The sequence below is a fragment of the Crocuta crocuta genome, unplaced genomic scaffold (genome assembly GCF_008692635.1).
Source record: "Crocuta crocuta isolate KB4526 unplaced genomic scaffold, BGI_CrCroc_1.0 scaffold10, whole genome shotgun sequence".
In the NCBI taxonomy this organism is placed as follows: domain Eukaryota; kingdom Metazoa; phylum Chordata; class Mammalia; order Carnivora; family Hyaenidae; genus Crocuta; species Crocuta crocuta.
In genome coordinates, this window is record NW_027527551.1 from 38,955 (window position 1) to 62,589 (window position 23,635).

The 23,635-nt window shown below is 37.4% G+C and overlaps 1 protein-coding gene across 1 annotated transcript in view; it reads right to left on the minus strand.

Moving 5' to 3' along the window:
- Nucleotides 1-23,635, minus strand: part of LOC144235475 (thioredoxin domain-containing protein 16-like) — a gene marked incomplete at its 3' end in the record, with an annotated part of 99,055 nt that overhangs the window by 35,968 nt on the left and 39,452 nt on the right. Inside the window, exons 7-9 of the mRNA XM_077769044.1 lie at nucleotides 16,252-16,373; nucleotides 9,259-9,349; nucleotides 5,300-5,450 (exon numbers count right to left, since the gene is read on the minus strand). Of these exons, the coding sequence (XP_077625170.1) occupies nucleotides 5,300-5,450; nucleotides 9,259-9,349; nucleotides 16,252-16,373 (364 nt within the window). The remainder of the gene's footprint in view (nucleotides 1-5,299; nucleotides 5,451-9,258; nucleotides 9,350-16,251; nucleotides 16,374-23,635) is intronic.

The window sequence follows — 23,635 nt, forward strand, 5'->3', positions numbered from 1 at the left end:
TGTTTTCATCATTGGGAACCTAAAGAAGGCATCTCAGGTAACTCCGGACCTGCCAGAATGTCTCTTAATCAATTTAAGATTGAAACCCACCTACAAATGCTCAAGATTTATTTTCAGGATTAAAATTTTCAGGATTAAAATGACATGCCCACAACCTGATTATAAGACATAGCTGTGTTATATATCTACAATAATTAAGGTTCCAAGCACCCTATCTACTTCACACACACACACACACACACACACACACACACACACACACACACAATCCCAATCTGCACTTATTTTCATATGCTTAAAAGTGAAACAATGTCAATCATTGCAATGATCAAGCACACAAAAAGTCTGCAAAAAAGTTTAAATCCTAGTTTATATTTTTTATTAATGTTTACAGATAATGTAAACACACGAATTATTTCAGTTTCTGGACCCATGAGGCTAGGCTAGTTTACAAGGCACCTTACTAACTATACAAAACCTAACCATGATTGAACCCTAGAAGCCTATATATAGATTAATGTGGAAGACAATAAAGAAGGAATCGTTAAGAGCAATATGAGAGGGGAGGATGAGCATCAGTGGGGCTGTGAGCAAATAAGAACAAAATAAGAAACACTAACCCAAAGTAAACTACTACTAAGTCTTATAGTTAATAACTTTTAAGAAGTAATTAAATTCAGGTACTAATTTTCAGGACCTCTCTATACCCCCACCCCCTTCTAGCTTACTATATCATCAAAAAGCATAAACCAAGTACATCAAATCTTGTTCTAAGAGGTGTTTTCTATCACAGTGTCTGGCCTCTCTTTGTTTTTTAACCTCCAATGTTTTCTCCAAAAATAAAAACAACCTCAAATACTGATGCAGCCAAATGTTTGAAATACCAAAATGTAAAAGTGACCAAGTTAACTCAGAACCCTTTAATCTTCCCATTCCTGCAAGGGTAAGCATTAGCTATCCCACCAAGAGTCTCAGGGAACCTTTCATCAAGGCTTGTCTCCCTTTTCTGTACTTTGCATTCATTTGCTCTGTCCTGATGTGGACAAATCCACTAATCAGTGTTTTTGGACAGCCAAGTCTTTCTAGGCTGACACCAAAATTTAAATTCTCAGCCTGGCTCTCCAACCTAGCACTGATTTTCAGTTTTGTCTTTCAGATCTTTCTTGGCTCCATGCTACTGGCCATTCCTACCTATCCCAGTGTCTAGCTGGGCTTCTAGAACCTCTGCCTGAATCCTACATCTCAGTTCCCTAGTTGTCTAAGGGAAGTAAGATGCTGAGGCAATAAGACGCTGAGGCATCATTTTGTGAGAGTGTGGAAACAAACTCCAGTTTAATTGCATTTTTTTTTTAACTAGTACCTATTTTTTATTTACCACAGAAAACGGTGTATGTACACCCAAGTAGAATGAATACTAACTAATGAGGATTATAACACCCTCCACATGACACCCATCACACAATTCCAACAGTTGCCCACTTGTTTTTTTTGTTTTCTGGGGCTTTTATATTTTTTATTTTTTTTTTTATTTTTGAGAGAGAGATAGAGACAGCATGAGCAGGGAAGGGTCAGAGAGAGAGGGAGACACAGAATCTGAAGCAGGCTCCAGGCTCTGAGCTAGCTGTCAGCACAAAGCCCGATGCAGGGCTCAAACCACGAACTGTGAGATCATGACCTGAGCTTAACCGACTCAGGTTAAGCCAGGCTCACTCAGGTGAGCCACCCGGGCACCCCTGGGGCTTTTTTAATATATATAATTTATTGTCAAGTTAGCTAACATACAATTACTCTTGGCTTTGGGGGTATATTCCCGTGATTCATCACTTACATACAACACACAGTGTTCATCTCAAGTCCCCTCCTCGATGTCCATCACCCATTTTCCCCACTCAGACCCCATCCCTCACCCCCATCAACCCTCAGGTTGTTCTCTGTATTTAAGAGTCTCTTATAGTTTGCCTCTTCCTCTGTAACTATTTCTTTCCTTCCCTTCCCTCATGGTCTTCTGTTGTTTCTCAAATTCCACATATGAGTGAAAACATATGAAATCTGTCTTTCTCTGATTGACTCATTTCACTTAGCATAATACCTTCCAGTTTCATCCATGTTGTTGTGAATGGCAAAATTTCATTCTTTTTCATTGCTGAGTAGTATTCCAATGTATATATACCACATCATCTTTATCCATTCATCAGGTGATGAATATTTGGGCTCTTTCCATAATTTGGCTATTGTAGATAGTGCTTCTATAAACACTGAGACACATGTGCCCCTATGAATCAGCATTTTTGTATCCTTTGGCTACAATAGCACTAGTAGTGCTATTGCTGGGTTGTAGAGTAATTCTATTTTTTTAAGTTTATTTATTTTGAAAGAGAGCTACTGGGGGAAGGGCACAGAAAAAGGGAGAGAGAGAATCCCAAGCAGGCTTCACACAATCAGTGTGCAGACCCCGATGCAGGGCTCAAACTTATGAATTGTGAGATCATGACCTGAGCCAAAGTCAAGAGATGGATGTTTAACTGACTGAGCCACCCAGGCAGCCCTACGGGTAATTCTATTTTTAATTTTTGGAGGAACTCCCACACTGTTTTCCAGAGTGGCTGCACCAGGAAACAAACTCCAATTTAGAAGGGACCTGGACTGCCAAATTAGTATTACTTTTGGGTGAACAGTGGTTTGAAGCAGGTGCACCTACACTGCACAGTTCCAGAAGTACCATTCATTCACTTGTTTCTAGAACGTATGTTTCAGGAGCTGCCATTCAAATACAATACAGTATAAATGGTGTTTATGGCATTGTGCTTTCAAGGGAAGTAACATTTCATTGAATACCAAATCATTGTGAAGTCTTCAAAGTTTTTATTTTTTAATGTCAAAACTAGCATTACAGGGGTACCTGGGTGGCTCAGTTGGTTAAGCGTCCGACTTCAGCTCAGGTCATGATCTCATGGTCTGTGAGTTCGAGCCCCACATCAGGCTCTGTGCTGGCAAGTCAGAGCCTGGAGCCTGCTTCAGATTCTGTATCTCCATCTCTTTGCCTATCCCCCATTCATGCTGTGCCTGTGTGTATGTGTCTCTTTAATGTTTAAATAAACATTAAAGTTTTTTTTAAAAACATTACATAATTTCTGAAAAGTACATACAGTAAAGTGAAATAACATCAGAGAATCACCCTACTCATTATCTATCTTTAAAAAAATAGTTTTAAAACACAGCCAAACAAAATTAATGAGCAGAAACTTTAGGAACAAGACATGACTTTAAGCCAGAATGTGGTAGTCAAAAAGGAAATGCAGATTTTTCATAAAGCTTGGGATGAGTTCTAATCCTGCCCCAAAGAGCAAAAGCAGTATTGGTGAGTAGACAAAATCCTGAGAATTCTTAACATTTTGGCACTGGGAAAAAAGGGAAGGAATCTGGGGAGAACTGACGCTTGTGAAGAATTAAACGTGAGCTGGTCTCTCTTTCTCAGGGCTCTATGGTGAAACAGAAGATCAAACAAATTCAGCAGATATTTTCTCCAAGGAAGTGAGAAATATGCCCCCTCTGCCACGTGAAAGGAAAAGAAAAAGATTTATATATTGCTCTTTAAAAAAATTATTTGAAGGCAAAATCCAACCAAACAAAACTGACTCAAAATAAAAAAACTCAGGAATAAAGCCAGTAAAATTGGGGCTGATTAACTCTGAATCTACACAAATGCAGAAGCAAAGCTTTTATAAGAGGTGGGAATTATGGTTATAAAATAAAATATAAATATTATAAGCCTTAATAATTCAAAAATAACATAAAACTAACAAAAATCAGAAAGGTAAAAGGAGGGGCACTTGGGTGGCTCAGTTAGTTAAGTGTCCAACTTTGGCTCAGGTCATGATCTCACAGTTCGTGAGTTCGAGCCCCACGTCTGGCTCTGTGCTGACAGCTCAGAGCCCAGAGCCTGCTTTGGATTCTGTGTCTCTCTCTCTTTCTGCCACTCCCACCACTAGCAGTTTGTCTCTCTCTCTCTCTCTTAAAAATAAACATTAAAAAATAAGGTAAGAGGAGCTAAGATAGAAATAAATATATTAACTTAATTTTCTCATTTTTCACAGCAAAAGGTAAATCAATTCTATCTAAAATGAAAATGTGTAGTTTTTTAAAAAAAATAATTTAGTTTCTTAATGCTTTCATAATCATTTTCAAAATTTTAAACATTTCCTAAAGAGCCCTCAAATGAACAAATGATATATCAAAACTTCCATAACCCCTCATTTCACATCAGCTTCTTTTTCCTCTGCTAAATTCAAATAAGAATATAGATATAAATTTCTTACTATGAAGTAGTGCATGCAATATGATATGTCCATTAATCCACATACCCACAGACACTGTATGTATCTATATGGGTACAGACTGGTATGATGGTCATCTAACAGTTCATTTCTGAGTGCCAGAATTAGATGGCTTAACAATTTTTTTCTTTATATTTTGTGGCACTGTTTGGATTATTTATAATACACATGCATCATTTTTATTTACAAAGGACATACTGAGTGAGAAGGCCTACTGAAGGTTATGTACATGTTCAGGACAATCCTTCAAACGTTCAGAGAGAAAGGTCTGATGATCACCATCACTTATTAATAAGTCTCTATAAAATTCTTTCCCGGTAGCCCTAAGGAAAGTGGGGCACTAGAAAGGCTATAGTTCAATATTTACCAACTTTTAAAGTAGTCATCAATCACAAAAGAAGTCTTTCCTAACCATGATATGATCTTTGTGATCTTGGAGTGGTTGCAGTTCATTACAACTACCACAGAGAGGTGCCTGGATGGCTCAATCAGTTAAGCCGCTCACTCTTGATTTTGGCTCAGACCCTGATCTAGGTTCTTGAGTTCGAAACCTGCATCTGGCTCCACACCATTTGCTTGAGATTCTCTCTCCCCTCTTCTGCCTGCCCCTCCACAGCTCATGTTCTCTCTCTTTGTCCCTCCCTCTTTCTAAGAAATAAACTTAAAAAAAAAAAAAGAAATATTTATTTTTTAAAAAACTACCACAGAATATTACCACTTACATGAGGCTATATTTGGATTTCAATGCAACAATACTTCTAAGCATTAAAGTATCATTTCATGAATAGTGTATATTCTATTCTACCTTTAATAGGTAGCTACTCCTAAATTACCCTCAATGAAAAAAGTATATCCAAGGAAAGGGGAAAAGATAGAGCTCATCTAACTAAAATCTAGCACATTTATGGATGAAAACAATAAATTTTATGTATGAATTATCAAATATATAAAAGCAAGAAACATACCAGTAGAGGTGCTTCCATTGTCTTAATAAATCGATGAATGTTTAGTGTAGCCAGTGGCTGTTCCATCAGTGTCCTTCTACATTGCTGGGTCAAATCCAAGACTTGTTTACAATGAAAAAAGTAGAAATGTGCATTTTCTATAGCCTCAGTGCTGCAAATTAAAAATTAGGGTCAGACTCACTTGAAGAAGTTCATGTGTGATCTTTCTACCATCCAGAAAGACACAGTTCTAAGTATCTTTGCCTTTAAGTTTCATGCTTTTGAATTACCTTTTTATTAAAAATCTAAAACAGCAAAACAAAACGGACCCACGCATAAAAGAAGATAACAAATAGTTTCTGAGTTGTATAAGCAACTTTTCCCCTGAATTCTTTGATATGGTAGCTTCTAAATTAGATTATAATAAGGCAGGTCTACACAATTTTTTTTTAACAAAAGACTGTCACCTTGAGGACAAGGAAATTATCTTCAAATGTAGTTGCTTTTCTAGAGCTATGCTAAATAAAGCCTTGTAACACAAATTTTCTCAATTTAAACTCAAATCTGTTTTGAATAAACTTCAGCCAAAACATGCCTTAAGATAGAAACCATGTGACAGTTTGTGGGAGTTTGTGAGTTTGTATCCGAAATATTACAAAACTCAGCAAATATGGCTTATAATTTGAGTTCTGGCATCCTGTCAATATGACAATTCAAAGGTAAACTTATAGTGGGTAAGTAAGGTTTGCCAAAATTAAAATAGCATTTTAAAAATCTCCATATGGCATTAGTAGGGCTTGGCAAAAACTGCAAATTTTTATTTTTAAAATGTTATTTTAATTCTTGATACATGCTTACACTTAGATCTGAGTTTCACTGATTTCAAATTTAATGACAAACCAATTTCTAATAGATTTATGGATTAAAGAAATAATCACTCAAAGATTATTTAATATGTACTAAATACAAAAAACTAAGATGAAATAAGATGATTCAAATACTTGAGAGGCTTCGATTGAAGTAGATATGTTTAGTTTTTTTTAATGTAGTTTTTTTTTTAATGTAGTTTATAAGTGCTATAACATGCAAAGTGCTATGAGAAACAGAAATCTTTCATTCTGCCTCAAGTCAGGGAGAAGAAAGAAAGGGAGTATAAGATCACAGAGATTAAAAACAGTAAAGGAAAGAATGGCTTCTCCAAAAAGATAAGACAAATGGGTACTTTAGACAAAGGAACTACATAGCCAAGAACCAATCAAAGTATGTAATTTTTTAAGGAGAACCCTAAATATACTGAAAGTAAAGTGCTGAATGCAGGAGGGCCCAGCTGAGGCAGGACCTCATTATCATAACCTCTGAAAGAATAAAATAATACTGGAAAGTTACTTCATCAGAGATCATGGGTTGTAGGTAACAGAAACCAAAAAGTTTGGGGGGGGTTACTTATTAGAAGTATAGAAGTATATATTACAAGATAGAAGGAAAATTCAAGTAAATGGATAAGAGAATAAACGTATAGATTTGAACAGCAAGAGTTCAAGGGACCTTCATTTTGCCATTAATACTTTCAGCTCCCAACTCTCTCTATAAAGACAACTCTTTCGGGGCTCAATTGGTTAAGCACCGACTTCAGCTCAGGTCATGATCTCGTGGTTCGTGGGTTCGAGCCCCGCGTCGGGCTCTGTGCTGACAGCTTGCAGCCTAAAGCCTATTTCAGATTCTGTGTCTCCCTCTCTCTCTCTGTTCCTCCCCTGCTCATGCTCTTCCTCTCTCTCTCTCTCCCCTTCAAAAATACAATAAACATTTTAAAAATTAAAAAAAAAAAAAAGACAATTCTCTCTGCTTTACTTCTAGATGGGCAAAACATTCCCATGAGCAAGAGAGCCAAAACACTGTTTAATCTAGTTTCTCCACGCTCAATTCCAAGTTCCTCAGAGGAGACCTCATTTGTTCATGTAGGCCAGTGGGCTGGCTGACCCTAGATCAGATGGCCACCTCTGATTCACCTGACAGTGATAAATGGGGTGAGGGGGTAACATGTTCCTTGGTCTGTACACAGATTCTAAAAGAAAGGAGTATGGGGAGGTAGCAGAAACTACTGGTGTCCCTATGGCATGCTACGTGTATATACCTATCATATACATCTTCCTTAACCAACATATAATTTCAAACAAATTCAGGTCCAATATGATGTAACAACTAATATACTAGACTTATCCAGTGTTACAGTCCCGCAACTGGAATAGTGCTTACCACAGAGGAAGCATTCAATAAATATTTGTTGAATAAAAGAATGAACAAATGAAGGAAAAAATACATTCACCTCTCCTCCACTAAGAGACAACCCAAAGTCATAGCCAATTATTTCATCTAGAAGTCATGCCATATGACTACTGTACTCTGAATCCACATACCTCCCTATCATATCAGGTCTAGGTATGACTCCTCACCATCTTCCTATCCATGAATAAATGAGCATTCAAACATCTCCAATATATCATATACACATGAGTATACAAAAAAAATTAACTGGATCTCTTAAAATTCTCATTTTAAAAACAGGAGAAAGTAAAAGCCCTTCCAGAACATTATCATGTTTAGCCATAGATCAGAATATATGCTATGTATATATCTTGCTGAGCAGGATTTGTAAGATAAATGACAAAACCTATATAAATAAATAAATAATTTAATTTAAATTGCTAATAAACACCCCTCTATATTTTAAGCAGGCCACCTTACAACTTACAACTATAAAGTTACAACTAATAAAGAAGCTAGTGACACACACAAAAAAGTACAAACAATTAACCCTCAGAGAAACTGTGGAACTAGCATAGAACTGCTATGAGAGGAGAAAAGGAAGGCTTTCCCCCATTCTGGGATCGGAAACTGACGGTCTACACAGGGAGTAGCAAAGCAGCTGTTCCTCATTATCTCAAGACTCAGTGACTTACGACAAAGCTTTTCGGTACTGTCGACACGTCTCAAATTGTTAAAAATATTAATTTTTATACCAACAGTAAACATGCATCAGAGTTTTATTTAATTTGTTAATGAGGGAACCAGCAGAATGACAGTTCACAAAGAGACTAATGTAAAAGGGAATACTAGCTAACTTTGTACAAAGCAGTAAAAACAGAACTTCTCTTTGCAGGAACTTTATTCTCTGCCTACCCACCCCTCTCAAAAAATTATTTCACTTAATCGGCTCTCTATACTCTAACCTCTAAATTTACAGAGTTGCAAAATGTCTGGGATTTAATTAATTGTGTATAGTATATCAAATAGTCACTGTTTTCTGAGAGGTTAGCAAGAGGGCTCATTAAAAACTCTTGCATGGAGTAAGTCACACAATCACCATTTTACTTTGCTTTGGGTTAATTTTCCTGAAGAAAATTTTAAAGCCACATCTTTAAAATACATGGCTATTCCCTGTGTCTGTAAGTACTAAAGGAAAGAAAAACTTCAACCCTAGGTTGCTCAGGCAGAGTCAAAAGAAGGTCTCCACCTAAAACTATAAGCCAGAAACTAGACAAGAAAAATAAACATTTAAAACATTCTGCTCAAAAACTGTACTTAAATGTATTTAAGACTATTCTGACAAAATAACTTACAGAACTCTCCGAAAGAACTTCTGGAGCTTAGTTATGAAAGCTGTTATTTTATCACCTACCTGATCACTCTGGGAGATCTAATCCTAAAATACACTTGGGCATTCATGGGATCACATCTTGTGGCTTATCCATTTTCTTTGTTCACTTTAGCCTAACATTTACCTCTGTATATTTAAAATCATTTTCAGACTGTAGAACGGCAGACAATAGTAATGAAGGGGATTTCTGGTTTCATTTATATATTCACATCTGCTTACAATTCTTTTCGGGTAAGTCCACAATGTGAGTCTGATGGAGATGTTGAATAAGTAATGTGAAAGAAGCAAATTTGAAATTTGTTGACATATGCCTCCTTGTACGTACCCAATACTTTCCAAAAGGGCAATTTCCGTGGTTAGGACAAACTGGTACATGGTCCCATACACAAAAGCAGCTTCCATGACCGCTCTGTGCTCTGAGGAAGACATAAGGGAGTTGGGAGACATGAGGAGCCAGTTTGTGTGACTCTCTTCTAAAAATTGCCCTACAGCCTTTTAGCCTCAATTATAAAGAAAAATCCCTTGTAGGGATCCCAGTTAGGAAAATGCAGGCAGTCACTAAAAGCCTATTCTATTCAAGGAAAGAGAATAGTTAAGAGGGAATAAAAATGAGTTCCTATACTTGAGAATATAACATATGACAAATGTGTGACAGTTTCTTCCTGGTAGTGGGGGAGAGACTATGTATCAACCATCCAACTTTCATATATTTTATATGTGTATATGCCTGCTTATTGTTTCTGACTTGGTTATCTTCTAATCAAACTTATTCTTATATATAGCTCAAAAAGAAACAATTCCACAAAGCATATTAAGAAAAACAACAATTTCTCCCCATTTCCAAGTCCCAAGAGACACTTGCTTTCAATTCTCTTTCTGTTTCTTTTGGTAATTGCCTCCAAGTCTTTAACAGACATCTCATACTTTCATTTCCTGATTTTTTTAAGTGTTATTGATAATTACCTATTGACTTCCCATTATGGAGACAACAAATTAGCTCTTTCCCAAAACCTCACTTCACACACACTTCTGTCCCCTCCATAATCCCAATATAGTTCTAATTTTTATTACCTCAATTATCTGTATGTACATGGTGGTAAATTCAGCAAATATCACTTACAAGTGATACAGAGAGTATCAAATGAACATTTCTCCCTTCTTGAGCCCTTTCCACTACTTATAACTTTTTAATTTCTATTTAAATTTCTTCCTAATTTCTTTCTAAATTCTTCCGCAACTGGCTAACGCTCTCAATACTCCAAACAGATAAGGCACACTACTGGTCCCCTCTTCTTGCAGCCTTCTGGTTTGCTGCAACCTGATGTGCTGCACGGCTTTCATCCTTGGAACGCACTTTGTCATCATCCTGGGAATTCTCTTACTCTTTCTCTTGTGTTAGGTCCTTTGGTCTGTTACCCACATNCAATTCCATACAACACTCAGTGCTCATCCCAACAAGTGCCCTCCCTCATGCCCATCACCCATTTTCTCCTCCCCCTCACCCCCCGCCATCAACCCTCAGTTTGTTCACTATATTTAAGAGTCTCTTGTGGTTTGCCTGCCTCTATTTTTTCCCCTACCTTTCCCCCATGGTCTTCTGTTAAGTTTCTCAAGTTCCACATACAAGTGAAAACATCTGATATCTGTCTTTCTCTGACTGACTTATTTTACTCAGCATAATACTTTCCAGCTCCATCCACATTGCTGCAAACGGCAGGATTTCATTCTTTCTCACTGCCAAGTAGTATTCCATTGTATATTTAAATCACATTTTCTTTATCCATTCATTGATTCATGGACATTTAGGCTTTTTCCATAATTTGGCTATTGTTGAAAGCTCTAGTATAAACATTGGGGTACATGTGCCCCTATGAATCAGCACTCTTGTATCCTTTGAATAAATTCCTAGTAGTGCTATTGCTGGGTCATAAGGTACTTCTATTTTTAATTTTTTGAGGAACCTGCACACTGTTTTCCACAGCAGCTGGACCAGTTTGCCTTCCCACTAACATTGCAGGAGGGTTTCTATTTCTCCACATCCTCACCAGCATCTGTTGTTTCCTGAGTTGTTCATTTTAGCCACTCTGACCAGTGTGAGGTGGTGTCTCAGTGGGGGTTTGATTTGTATTTCCTTGATGATGAGTGATGTTGACCATTTTTTCACAGGTCTATTGGCCATCTGGATGTCTTCTTTGGAGAAGTGTCTTTATATCTTCTAACCATATCTTCACTAGATTCTGTTTTTCAGGTGTTGAGTTTGGTAAGTTCCTTATAGATTTTGAATACTAGCCCTTTATTTGATATGTCATTGCAAATATCTTCTCCCATTCTGTCAGTTGCCCTTTAGTTTTGTTTCCTTCGCTATGCAGAAGCTTATATCAGGTCCCAAGAGTTCATTTTTGCTTTTAATTCCCTTGCCTTTGGAGATGCATTGAGCAAGAAATTGCTGCAGCTGGCCTCCTGGTTTTGTTTTCTTCCTCAATATTACTTTGGCTATTCAGGGTCTTTTGTGGTTCCATACATATTTTAGGACTTTTTCTTCTAGCTTTGAGAAGAATGCCAGTGCAATTTTGATTGGGATGGCATTGAATGTGTAGATTGCTTTGGGTAGTATTGACATTTTAACAATACTTATTCTTCCAATTCATGAACATGGAGTGTTTTTCCATTTCTTTGCATCTTCTTCAATTTCCTCCATAAGTTTTCTATACTTTTCAGCATACAGATCTTTTACATCTTTGGTTATGTTTATTCCTAAGTATTTTATGGTTCTTGGGGCAGTTGTGAATGGGATCAGTTTCTTGATTTCTCTTTCTGTTGCTTCATTATTGGTGTATAGAAATGTAACCAATTTCTCTACATTGATTTGAACCCTGTGACTTTGCTGGATTCATGGATCAGTTCTAGCAGCTTTCTGGTGGAGTCTGTCGGGTTTTCCATGTAGAGTATCATGTCATCTGTGAAAAGTGAAAGTTTGACTTCTTCTTTGCCAATTTTGATGCCTTTTATTTCATTTTGTTGTCTGACTGCTGAGGCTAGGACTTCCAGCACTATGTTAAACAAAAGTGGTGAGAGTGGACATCCTGTCGTGTTCCTGATCTCAGGGGGAAAGCTCTCAGTTTTTCTCCTTGAGGATGATATTAGCTGTGAGCTTTTCATACATGGCTTTTCTGATGTTTAGGTATGTTCCTTCAATCCCGACTTTCTCGGGGGTTTTTATTAAGAAAGGATGCTGTATTTGTCAAATGCTTTTTCTGCATTAACAGGATCATATGGTTATCTTTTCTTTCATTAATGTGATGCATCACACTGATTGATTTGCGAATATTGAACTAACCTGCAGCCCAGTAATGAATCCCACTTGATCATGGTGGATAATTCTTTTTATATGCTGTTGAATTCAATTTTCTAGTATCTTGTTGAGAATTTGTACATCCATGTTCATCAGGGATATTGGCCTGTAATTCTTTTTAGTGGGGTCTCTTTCTGGCTTCGGAATCAAGGTAATGCTGGCTTCATAGAATGAATCCGGAAGCTTTCCTTCCATTTCTATTTTTTGGAACAGCTTGAGAAGGATAGGTATTAACTCTGCTTTAAACGTCTGGTAGAATTCCCCTTGGGAAACCATCTGGCCCAGGACTCTTATTTTTGGGGACATTTTTGATAACTGATTCAATTTCTTCACTAGTTATGGGTCTGTTACCCCATCTTCTTGACTGATTTGCTCCCTTGCTCCCATTCTCTAGCACCTTCCTGTGAGAGGATACAGAAAACACACATTTTGTGAACTTATATTACTGAAAGTGTCTACTGTAACTAACTATAGTTGTCTTCATATTGAATTCTAGGTTCAAGTCATTTCCCCTGAGAAGTTTGAAAGCATTGCTCCATTTTCTTCAGTTTCTAGGGCTGCAACTAAGAGGTCAAATGCCATTCTGACTCTTGATCCTTTAAATGTATACTCTTTCATTCTTTCTGGAACATCTTAGAACAGTGTTGGTTTTCAATATTCTGAAACCGCAAAATAAGGTGTTTTGGTGTGGCTCTACATTCATCCATTATGCTGGGATTCAGTGAGCCCTTTCAATTTGGAAGCTCAAATCCTTCAGTTATGGGAAATGTTTTCAAAGTATTTATATGAAGCATTTCTTCTTTTTCATTTTATTTTATTTTCCCTTTTCTCCTCACTGCCATTTCCAGGCAGTCATCTTCCCCTTCCCCATAGATCTTCTACCATTTGAGTCGATTATCATCAGAGTATTCCCCTCACCATTCTGCCTTGCACTCATCTACCACCCCAGCCAGAGATAACTCCCCTCATTTACACACACACACACACACACACACTCACACAAAATTGGCTTCCATCACACTGTCACTCTCTCCAGTACTACTCTCATCATAATCCTTTGTAATTTTATTATCCCCACAGATGGTCCTTGCAAAATCCTAGCCTCTCAGTCTTTGATATTCTCTAGAGATTTCAGTGATCTCTCTTCAAACCTACCTTAACCACTCACTGCTCTGCTCTCACTCCAGGCCTTGTAATAACTCAATCACTGTAAAACCCTCCGAAATCTTCATGTCTAGAATCCCCACCACTACCTCTTCCCCCCATAAATATACACACCCCTTCATCTCAAGGTTACTCTGTCTAGGACATTCTCCAGGAACTACAGTCCTAACCATTTCCACTGTCCTTCACTCTTTCAAGTCTTCTCTTCTCTCTTAACCCAGCTTACATTCCATGGTCAGTCTTTATATAATCACTCTCCTGCCTGTCTGGCTAAAACAATCCAGATACTCTGGATTAAATCAGATACTCTGTTAAATCAGATACTCTGCCTGTTCTGTACTTACACCTATAAAAGTTACATGGCTGGAGGGGGAAAAAAAAAAGAAAGCCTGTTAGCATCACCATACTACCAATCTCATTTTAGATTACTGATATCAACTCTTATTGCTGCCTAGCAACCATTCTTTATTTTCAGGCCTTCTAAAACAACTATTTAATCTCTTCTCTCCTCAAACTATCTGATGATTTTATTTCTAGTTCACTGAGAAAACACAGCCAATTAAAAAAGCAAAACCAAAGAAACTTCCATATGCATTATATTTATATACCCACTTCACAAAACTGATCCCATATTCTTTGTCTTCCCTCCTTTTACTATAGATGAATTTTCTGTGCTCCCGGCCAAGAACACCCATCCCCTAATTCACTAGATTCCATCCCGTCTTGTCTACTCAGAGATGTTGTTTCAGTAATTCTCCCCACTTTTTCCCCATGCTGTATTTCCCCCTTCCTACTGGATCTTTCTTGTCAACATACAAATATGCTTCTTAAGAAATTCTTTACTTGACCCACATACTCTTCCAGCTATGGCTCCATTTGGCTAGAAATTTCTCTAATGAGTCCCCATACTCTTAGTCTTCACTTGCTTTCTACCTATTCTCTTATATCCCCATCAGGCATTTACCTTTAGCACTCTACTGAAACATGTCAAGGTCACCAACAAATTCCATAGTGCTAAGCATAATGGCCAATAGGCAGATCTTATCTGAAGTAACCCTTCAGCATCATTGACACAACTGTTCCTATCTCTTCCTCAAGACCTTGTCTTTGTTTTGCTTACAGGGTGTCCCTACTACACAGTCCATTTCTTCTGTCTCTTTACTGGTTCCTTGTCACTTCAGCGACCTGTAAATGTTGATGGATCTAAACAGTTCATTCGGTCTTCTCTTTTTCATCTAGCATCATTTGCTTAGATTTGTGAGATCTCTTCTGGTCTCACAGCTTTATCTCCCAAATTTATAACCTTAGTGTGTATCTCCACCACACTAAGTAGTAATATCCAAATACCTTGCTTATATCTCTTCTTGAATGTATAAAGGGTATTTCACAAGTATGACGTCCAAAAATTCCAGAGGTTCCTCTCCAAACTATCTATTTCCAATCTTCCCCACCTCAGTTATCAGCAATTTCACCTTTCAAGTTACTCAGGCCAAAACCCCAGAACCACCCTTGTCTCTGCTATTTCTCCCTCACTCCCTATCCAATATGTCAGCAAATTCAGCTAGTCCTACATCCAAAATACTGCTAGAATTCAAATTTATTGCCATCTCCACTGCTCACACCCTGGTCCAAGCCACCCACCAACATCTCTCGCCTGTCTTATTGGAATAACTACCTAATTTCCCTTCCTTATTCTACTGTTGCTACTTCCAGTCTATTCCAAACACAGAAGTCAGATTGATCCTGTTAAAATACAAATCAGGGTGTTCTGGTTCCACTGTAGCAATGTAAACCCTCTCTAGCTCATCCCTGTCATTGATGACAAATACAAACCATAAACAACCTGAAAACCTTGAAATGTAACAAAAACAAAAAACATAGAGTATTGTTTTATAAGTATATTAAATTCAGTGGCATGCTATGTAGCCATCAAGCTTTATGTTGTAAAAATTGTGATTTCTAGGGCACCTGGGTGGCTCAGTCAGTTGAGTGACTGACTTTGGCTCAGGTCAGGATCTCACAGTTTGTGAGCTGGAGCACCACATCGGGCTCTCTCCTGTCAGCGCAGAACCCACGTTGGAGTCTATATTCCCCTCTCTCTGCCCCTCCCTCTCTCTCTCAAAAATAAACATTTTTTTAAAAAACTTACTTACAATAAATGATTTTATTTCCTAGAGCATATGCAATTTTTAAAATGTCTTTAACATTTTATATTAACATGATCAAGTTACAACCATTAACAAATAAAAGTCCTGAAAGCATAGCTATTACTTTGTTCATGTTTATAAACTTCATTAGTACAAAATTACATATTAATGCTCAAGATGATGTTGTCAGAACTATACTTTTTTTAAATCAGGAAAAAGTCATAAATGGCATATGTTAAAATAAAAAAGAAAGGCATTTAGTCAACATTTATCAAATACTATAAACTACTATACCAGGTACCCTGAGGACTATAAGGAAATAAAAATGGTAACTAATACATGCACTACTATATGCCAGGAACTATTTGAATTCATTTGGTCCTCACAATAACACTAAAAGGCAGGCACAAGTTATTTTCACCATTTTACTGATTAGGAAATTAAAGTTACTTTAAGTTGTTCAAAGTCATACTGTAAGTATTTGGGGCAGGGTATCTAACCTAGACAATCAGGAGCCAGGGTTTTTTTTTTTTTCAACCACTTTACTTTCTGGTTTAAAGAAAGAAAACATACTGGTAAGTATGCTATTTTAAGTCCTTCAACATTCTCAGACAAGTGCAGAGGCACAACAGACATTAAAAGAAAAGTTCAATACCTGGTGTTCCAATGGCTCTTACATACGAGAATGCAATGTTTGCTTTTCCTTTCAGAGAATTTTCTATGCTCTGCAGGTCTTCCGCAGTGGTAATATATTTTACTTCATTAAAAAGAAGAGCACTGAAATAAACAGATGTAATTGGTAGAAAAATCTGATACATCCTTAGTTATTTAATACATATTTTGAGTAAGTTAAGGAACCTAATTAAAAAAAGAAACTTAAGTCTCTTGAACAAATTAACAATAGTAAGAACCTAAGCATTTTATTTATTTATTTTTTTAATATTTTTATTTATTTCTAGGAGAGAGAGAGACAGCGTGAACAGGGGAGGGTCAGAGAGAGAGGGAGTCACAGACTGAAACATGAACCTAAGCATTTTAATATTGAATTAAAATCACTCTCTTAATCTTGTGTCTGTCCCTATAAACATCAACTGGGAACAGTTGTGAGAAATGGTGCTCATTCTCCAGCACAACCACCTTAATATATTTAAGTTGTATTCACTAACATCCTACTCTGGCCAAATAATACCTTACAAATCTCTAAGCCTTGAACACATTTGAGTCTTTTACATATCTAAACTGAAGGGTTCTTTTCACAGCGTATAAGGCTCTGCATGACCTACTTCTCCAACTCTGTACTGTTTCAGCATCCCTCATGTCTAAATACTTTCAGCACACCTGAGGGCCTTTGCACACACCATTCTTTTTGCTGAAAACTATTCTCTCTGCTCCTTCTTACATATTTGGTCTCAGCTTAAACATCACTGCCTCAAAGAAACCATCCCTGTTGGCTCTATGTAACTAAGTCTGTAGCATTTTTCTCTTTAATTTTACATGATCTGATCCTTCATAGTTCTTATCACAATTTATAATTACTTATATATTTACTTACTTGTTTATCCCTGCCTTTCTTATTGAACTGTTTCCTTCCTTTATCAGGACCTTGCGTATTTTATCACTATATCCACAATAACTTAGAATAGAACCTAGTACCCTGTAAGTAAACAATAAACATTTGTTGTGTGAATGAAAGAAAAAGCAAGATGGGAATTATTTATTCCCATTCATTTGAAGAAGTGCAAATCCAAAACAGAAAAGAGCTTACTTACTCAAAAATACATTTATGGAATTAAAGAGCCAGGAACAGAACATGAAACAGGTCTCTTAATTCCTAATTCAATGATCTTTCCACTTGACCATGATTCTTCCAAACCATCTTTTCAATATGTAGATCAGACTAATTAGTCATATTTCTTCACTCAAAAGAATCACCTTTTTAAATTTTTTACTTCTATGTAAATTATCTATCCATAACAACTCATTCCACTTAATCCCCATGCGTGTGTGTGTGTGTGTGTGTGTGTGTGTGTGTGTGTGTTAGGCTAAACTTAAAGAACTTTCTTAAATTGTCCCAAGTTCACATACTTAAATAAGCAAACTACCTAAAAGATTAGTCAACCATTGTTTCCTCTTAAGGAAAACATGGTACTTTCTGCTTATACAACAGTTATCAAACTTTTTGGTCTCAGGATACTTTTGTACCTTTAAAAGTCACTGAGCTCCTCAAAGAGCTTTCATTTATGTAGGTTACACCTATTTATAGTTACCAAAATAGAAATTAAAACAGCTATTTAAAAAATTTGTTAATTCTTTTAAAAATAATAAACACCACTGCACAGTAACACTTTATTTTAAAATAAATTTTCCAAATCAAAGAAAAATTTGGTGGTAAGAGTAGCCTTGTTTTACATTTTTGCAAATCTCTTTAATATCTGGACTAACAGAAGACAGCTGTATTCTTCTATCTGCTTTTTCACTCAATCTGTTGTGACAGCACACGGCTAATCATATAGCCTCTGGAAACTGAATTCATAAGAGAACAAAAATGAAAAAGGCAAACAATGTCTTAGTATTTTTACAAAACTACTGTGACTTTATGGGTACCCTGAAATAAGTACCCTAAATTACACTAGCTTGCTTCTACATTATATATTTCTTCAATTTTTTAAAAGAAATGTAAAACTTGATATTCTGTAATTGCCAGGGCTCTTTTTTTGTATTATTTTTTAAAATTTTTACATTTTTTCAAAGTTTATTTACTTGTTTTGAGAGAGACAGAGAGAGTACAAGTGGGGGAAGGGGCAGAGAGAGAGAGAGGGAGAATCTCAAGCAGGCTCCACGCAGTCAGTGCAGAGCCCAATGTAGGGCTCAAACTCACGAAACCATAAGCCACCCAGGCACTGTTCTTGTTTCGCTTTTAAAAGCAGTATTTTCTAAGCATTACTCACCATATGCTAGATATTTTCACGTTTTCATATAAATTTAAATCCTCGATCGCATTATTTAAATATTCTTTATTACATGCACACACACACAAACAGTTTAAGGGATTAAGTAACCCGCCCAGGTCATAGTGATAGTCACTGGTAGAGCTGAGATTCAAATCCAGGTCTTCTGGCACTAAGGCCAAAACTTTCTAAACTGTGTTATTACTGACCACTCATAAATGGGAAACCAGATGAAAAGGGAGGTATCTAATGAATAGCAAGAGAGTCTGTGTGGCAATTTGGGTTGTTTGCTGCTTATACATTTTGGCTAGCCTGTACAGAATTACCCTGGAGACATTTCAGTCTCCAGGGAAGTGCCATCTAGTGAACTTAACTGAGCTACCATGTAAATTCTAAGCTTAGAAATTACATCTGCCCATTCACGTTTATTGCTCTAGCAACTCTAATAATCCATTTGCTTCAAAAACCATATCTGGGAGTAGAAATCCCCCTAACCTTGTTTCTCAACAAAACCGGCAAATATAAATTAACAAAAGCCAACATTTTGGGGGCACCTACTACATGTCAGGCACAGTACTTACTAAGCACTCCATGGTAATGGTAATTTTATCAGTTTGGGAACTGTTCAGCTCTGAACCCTTCTCTTTTTCTTTGGGGATTTCCATTTTTCTATATATTCAAGCCCTACCACACACACACACACACACACACACCACTAAAAGCTAAAAATATCATAAACTTGCTCCTCTAGGCTTCCTACTGCAAGGCACGGCCATAAGACTCAGAATCACTTACCTGACATTCTGACCAGAAACCAGTGGTGTAAAGAATAAGGGACAGTACAGAATTATTTCAAGTGGCAGCAAAGCAACAGTCAGCTTTAAATGACAGGGTACCTCGGTGGCTCAGTCAGTTAAACATCTGACTCTTGATTTTTGGGTCAGGTCATGATCTCCCAGTTCATGGGATCAAGCCGCATGTCAGGCACTGCACTGACAGTGCAGAGCCTGCTTAGGATTCTCCTTCTCCCTCTCTCTCTGCCCCTCCCTGCTGACTTTCTATTTCCCTCTCAAAATAAATATACAAACCTTTTTAAAAATGTTAAAAGCAGGAATGACAACAATGTCAATGACAGCCCCAGCACAGGTGATGCTTGCTGTAGCATCTGACACTCAGCAGTAATGCAGATCACCCACACATTGGTTGTGTGTCATGTTGTTGACTATAATTTAGAGCTGTATTAACTGAGTCCAGTTCTCCAGCCCTTCTAGTGAGCCTGAGATTTCCTATATCCACTCCAAATCCTTTTCTGCTTAAGCCAGTCAGACCCAGATTCAGAGGCTTATAGTTAAAAACACTCAGAAATGCACTCAGTCTTGCTTAATTTTCATAGCAACCATCTGAGATCAGTACTATCATTAACTCCATTTTGCAGATAAGGTCATGGGGCTTAGAGAGGTTAACCTGCCTAATGTCCCAAAGCTCATTAAGTAGTCATTATCCATGAGGTAATAATAACCAAAACTAATGACATTCATAATCTAATGATCTCCATGATTGTTCCCAGTGGTTTCCTAACTTTAATACATTTTTAATGTAAATTTCCAGAATATGGGGATATCAAGGGATCTCTAGAATCCATTCACAAGCCTGTGCTCCTTCACTCAAGTCACAAAGGGGAGAAAAACTGACAGAAATGGGTAAAAGGAAAAGTCTGTTGGCATTCTCTTGTTTTATGATCGGGTAAAACAGCCTGGGGTTGCTCTGACCTGGGCCCTCTCCCTGCCCTAGAAAGGCGTTCCATTTGCTTGGTATTCTTTTTCTGAGACCCTCCTATCACAGCCATTAGGTACATAAGATATATGACCCAGAACTGAATGGATGTTGGAAAAAAAAAAAAAAGAAACTGAAGAGTCTACTTGACCCTGCTTTTGGAGCAGCAGGCCATTCAGCCCTTTTTGAAAAAAAAGACTATTTTTACATTATGTTTCTGTCATTACTCAGAGTCTAAAAAGACAGTAAAAAAAGGGAATATTCTCTTCTATTTTGCCATACCAAAATCCCTAAAAAATTTATTTTTAAAGAAAAGAGGGGCGCCTGGGTGGCTCAGTCAGTTAGGCACCTGAATCTTGATTTCGGCCCAGGTCATGATTCCACGGTTCATGAGTTCCAGCCCCACACTGGACTCCCTGCTGATGGTGGGGAGCCTGCTTGTGATTCTCTCTCCCTCTCTCTCTGCCCCTTCAGGGCATGCTCTCTCTCAAAATAAATAAATGAATTAAAAAAAAAAAAAGAATAAAGAAAAAAGAGAGGAAGAGGGGATGGAGGAAAAACAACACAGGGAGAAAAACAAATTATACAACTTTCTAATCCACACTTGAGATTATAGTGCCTTAATCCCCTATACCTCACTTGCCCTGCCTCATACTGGTTACATATACGATATTCTCAATCAACAAATAAAGGTTACTTGCTATTTTAACTCTGTTTTTCTAAACATCACCCCTTTTGATCCAAAAGCTGGGAGTAAAATTTTCCTCATATTTTAGAAAATAGGGCTAAGAACTTCTAGAATATAAATCCCAATTCTCATTTTTAATATAAATTGTATTTATTTTGCAAATTGGCATCCATTTCCATATGGTTCAAAACACAAAGAACAAAAAAGTTGAAGAGTTAAGAGTCTACCTATAACACCTTCCCTCAATCCCAGCTTCCCCATTCTATTCCTGTAAACCAGTATTATCAATTTCCCGTGAACCTTGAATATTTATGCAATATACATATGAGCTATAAACCTGTATTTACATATGCTTCTGTTAGAAGACAATCCTCCCTGGATTTCTCAGTCTTCCTATACTGTCCAAGTCTCCTGTAGATGAAACGTGGCATGATATGACATTGGAGACTGTCTCCTCAGCACCTTCTAAGCTAGTCTCCTTGCCTCAGAAGTCATCAGCTCCCATTCAAAGAGCAATAAAACCTTTCCTATCTTCCCTGGAGCCAAAGAGTTAAATTTAGGGGCAGAAACCTCCTTCTCCTGCCCCAGAGAGGATCTATTAACTCTGAGAGAAAAATATAAGTCTAGCACTTTACCTCCAAAAGGAAATATTAGATGTGCCAGCTCCTACAGAAGTTCAGAGAGTCATAATTTCTGAGTTCTCCTTCTCCAAACCTTGCTATCAGTACAAGTGTAAGCACATGGTTCTTACCTTATTGCTCTGTGGAGAACTGGGTAGAGGGACCTAGCACTATCATGCTACCCTAGCTGCTATCACTGCTGAGTGATCTGATATCTGATTCAGAGGCCTGGTGTTTCTGCAATTATATATGGAAGTAGGGTAACATCTGAGAACTTTCAGAGTTCTGGACTCAATACCTGCTGTCTTACACACATGGAGCTGTATTATACTCTAAACACTTGGTTTATTTGACTTAATACATCCTGAAAATGTCAATGCAAGAAAATTTTAATAGATCAATATGTCAGTATATTTTTAACCAATGATATTTTAGGAATATTTTAAATATCAAAATATTTACCAAAGACATACTTAACCGACCATAAATGGTCTAAAAAATTTGGAATTCTTTAAATATTTTGTGCAAGCTTACCCTAATTTTATCCCTGTTATTCTATTCTTAGATTTTTATTAAGTTAATCTTTTTCTCAATTGTAATTTTCCTATATTCAGAGAATAAAAAGTTAGCTAAAACCTTGATCTCTCCTTCCGCCAAAGAAGTCAAATATAATAGCAGATCACTGGTCTCAATCAAAACATTCTCATACAGAACAAATTCAAATGCTTTGAGGGAAAAAAAAGTAGTACGGGCTAAACATTTTTAAAAAGCAGGCCAAATAAAGCAGACATCCCTGTTGTGGTCCTGATCTCAGGGGGAAAGCTCTCAGTTATTCCCCTTGAGGATGATATTAGCTGTGGACTTTTCATACATGGCTTTTATGATGCTAAGGTATGTTCATATTGTTTATATCTGTTTTGAGCAATTCTCTGGCTGTCATTTCTTCCTGGAATTTCTTTTAAGGAGAAATCCGTTTCGTCATTTTGGCTAGTCTTCTGATTTTTACGTGTTTTAATAGCTTGTTATATATATATCTTAGACCTGTGAGTACTACTATATTAAAAAAGAGTCATACACTGCCCAGAGCCTAGCACTTCAGGATGTGTTTTTGGAGTGTGTCACATGCACTCTGTTGTTATGTCTCTGGTTGCTTTATCTCCCTACTCGTAGTGGTGGTTTGGACCTTCCACTAGGTGTGCTTTGATTTGTTCATTGAAATAAGCCTGGAAAAAATGGAAAAGGGGAAGGGTGGAAGAAGCTTTATCCCATACAAAGAGATCAATGACAGGGGTGGGGAAAAAAAGAACGAGGCACAGAATCAAAGAAACTATGAGGCTTAATCCAGAGAGAGAGGAAAATAAAGAGGAGGGAGATACAGAAAAGGTGTTAAAAAAAAAATAGAGTAAAAATGCCTGATTAAATGAGCAAATAACCAGAACAGAGATGTAAGAAAGAAAGAAAAAAAGAAAGAAAGAAAGAAGAAAAGATACTGAGATAGAGACAGAGATAGAGATGATAGAGATAGAGATATATAAGAAATGACCAAAAATCAAATCAGAAAATGCAAAATCACAGGACTGTTGTCTGTTGGTGCCTTGGAAACGGTGGCTGTGCTTCTGGTTTGGTCAGCATTAATCTCACTCCAGTAGATAAGCAGTTACCAGGGACAGAGGGGTGGGGTTTGATATAAGTAGGTCCTGCCTCCCCTGGGGGCAGATATCCTATTCCCTTAAGCCACCCCATATTGGTGATGGAGAGAAAAATGGCGACACCCCAATCTCTTCTCCCCAGTCCGGGTGTCCCAAACCATGCTGTTCAGGCAGTTCTCACAGAGCAGCACCAGTGGGCCAGCTTGTCCTACTCCATATACCCCCGTAGCTCCGAGGCGCTGGGTTGGGGTTCAAAACCCAACGTCTTAAAGGATCCTGCACTGTTCTGGGATAGCCGCCCCCCTGCCCAGCAGACAAAGGGCCTCTGGCTAGCGCCTGCAGGGTGTTTTATCCTTGGAGA